We start from the raw sequence: 1,884 nt of genomic DNA on the forward strand, positions 1-1,884 counted from the left end.
CTTTCTGTAAGTCAATCTTGAACAAGCATCTAGGGGTCACTGCTTTCCTTGCATATAGGTGGATAATATCTTGGCAAATAAGAACATTCTCAATGATAGACCTGCCTTTAACAAAAGCTCCTTGATTCTCATGGATAAGATCAGGTAAAACTAGGGCCAGTCTGTTGCAAAGCAATTTAGAGATCACCTTATACACCAAATTGCAGCAAGCAATTGGTCTGAAATGGCTCACATTTGTAGGTCTATCACACTTTGGAATGAGGGTAATATTAGTAGCATTGATCTGAGTAAGCATTCTTCCAGAAGAGAAGAACTCCATGATGGCTTTACAAAATTCACCCCCAACGATGTCCCAGGAATCTCTAAAGAATCCACTAGTAAAACCATCCGGACCTGGGGCTTTATCAATAGGGATGGCAAAGACAACCTCTTTAATTTCTTCTTTAGTTACAGGAGCTAGAAGGTTTGTTCTGTGGCTCTCAGTGCAAGTCTGACCTGTTTGCAGGACCCCTCCCCTCACAAATTCTGTTCTCTTTTGGCTCCCCAGAAGATCCTGGTAATAATTCAGAAAGCTCTCTGGATACTGGTTGTATCGTACACGGGTTGCCTTTCCGATCCTCAATTTGAACTATTTTGTTCCTCAGACATCTAGACTTAATGGCAGAGTGGAAATAAGCAGTGTTGCTATCTCCATCTTTGAGCCATTGAGTCTTAGCTTTCTGCTGCAGAAAGCTATCTCTAGCTTTATTCCAATAATTCACTTCTTTCAGAGCCTGCAGTTCAAGATTAATAAGGTCAGGCCTATCATGATCATTCGCAAGTTGCAGTTGAATAGTTTCCAGGTAGAGATTGGCTTGGCTTGCTCTGGATTCAACATCAGAAAAACAACTTCTGTTCAGATTCTTTAGATCTCCTTTTAGAGCTTTTAATTTCTTCACCATCCTGAACATTGTTGTGCCTATGATTTGCTGGTTCCAAACATGCTTGACAGTCTCAAGGAATTCAGGGGCTTTGCTCCACATATTCATGTACTTAAAGCTCACATTCCTTCTACTATCCAATCTAGTATTCCTAACAATGCACGGGGTATGATCCATAATTCCTTCAGGGTGGAAATGTGCATTCATATCAGGGAACTCATCCAACCACTCTTGGTTGATCAGGAATCTATCAAGCTTGCAATATTTCCTATGGTCAGGGTCTTGTTTATTTGTCCAAGTGAAAAAAGCACCTGTAGCATGGATGTCGATCATCCCACAAATCACCAATGCAGTCAATAAAAGCTTCCATATCCTCCTGTTTTGTTGCAGCCCCTAGTCTCTCTTCTGGTGAGATAACTGTGTTAAAATCACCTGCAATCGCCCAGGGAGTTCCAGGCCTATCAAAGGATCTAAGATTTTCCCACAGAGTCAGTCTCTCAGAACCCTCATTAAAAGCATACACCAAAGTTATCTCACCAGAAGAGAGACTAGGGGCTGCAACAAAACAGGAGGATATGGAAGCTTTTATTGACTGCATTGGTGACTGTGGGATGACTGACATCCATGCTACAGGTGCTTTTTTCACTTGGACAAATAAACAAGACCCTGACCATAGGAAATATTGCAAGCTTGATAGATTCCTGATCAACCAAGAGTGGTTGGATGAGTTCCCTGATATGAATTCTTAAGTTCATTGAAGTTACCTTGGAATTCTTAAGTTACTAAGGTAGAGACTAGAGAATACATCGAGTTTCGCCTTGCCAATGTGAATAGGCGCATCACCTTTGATGTTATGAGTAAAGCATTAGGCCTTAGTGATACACCATATTATCATAAGATGCCCGAAAAGTATGACCCCGCTCCTCTTTGGGAGGCGATTTTCGGGAAGAAATTTGTGATCTTT

At 41.3% G+C, this 1,884-nt stretch overlaps 1 protein-coding gene across 1 annotated transcript; it reads right to left on the reverse strand.

Annotated features, from left to right (window-relative positions):
• Positions 1 to 479: 479 nt before the first annotated feature.
• On the reverse strand, positions 480 to 1,253 carry LOC141607766 (uncharacterized). Its single transcript, XM_074427116.1, has one exon. The coding sequence runs from the start codon at positions 1,251 to 1,253 to the stop codon at positions 480 to 482; it is 774 nt and encodes a 257-aa protein (XP_074283217.1).
• Positions 1,254 to 1,884: the final 631 nt, after the last annotated feature.

Source organism: Silene latifolia, chromosome 10 (assembly GCF_048544455.1).
Source record: "Silene latifolia isolate original U9 population chromosome 10, ASM4854445v1, whole genome shotgun sequence".
NCBI classification, from domain to species: domain Eukaryota; kingdom Viridiplantae; phylum Streptophyta; class Magnoliopsida; order Caryophyllales; family Caryophyllaceae; genus Silene; species Silene latifolia.

Bases quoted from the DNA above. Each gene is read 5' to 3' on its own strand.
- LOC141607766 (XM_074427116.1), bottom strand. From the start codon at position 1,253: ATGATCGACATCCATGCTACAGGTGCTTTTTTCACTTGGACAAATAAA.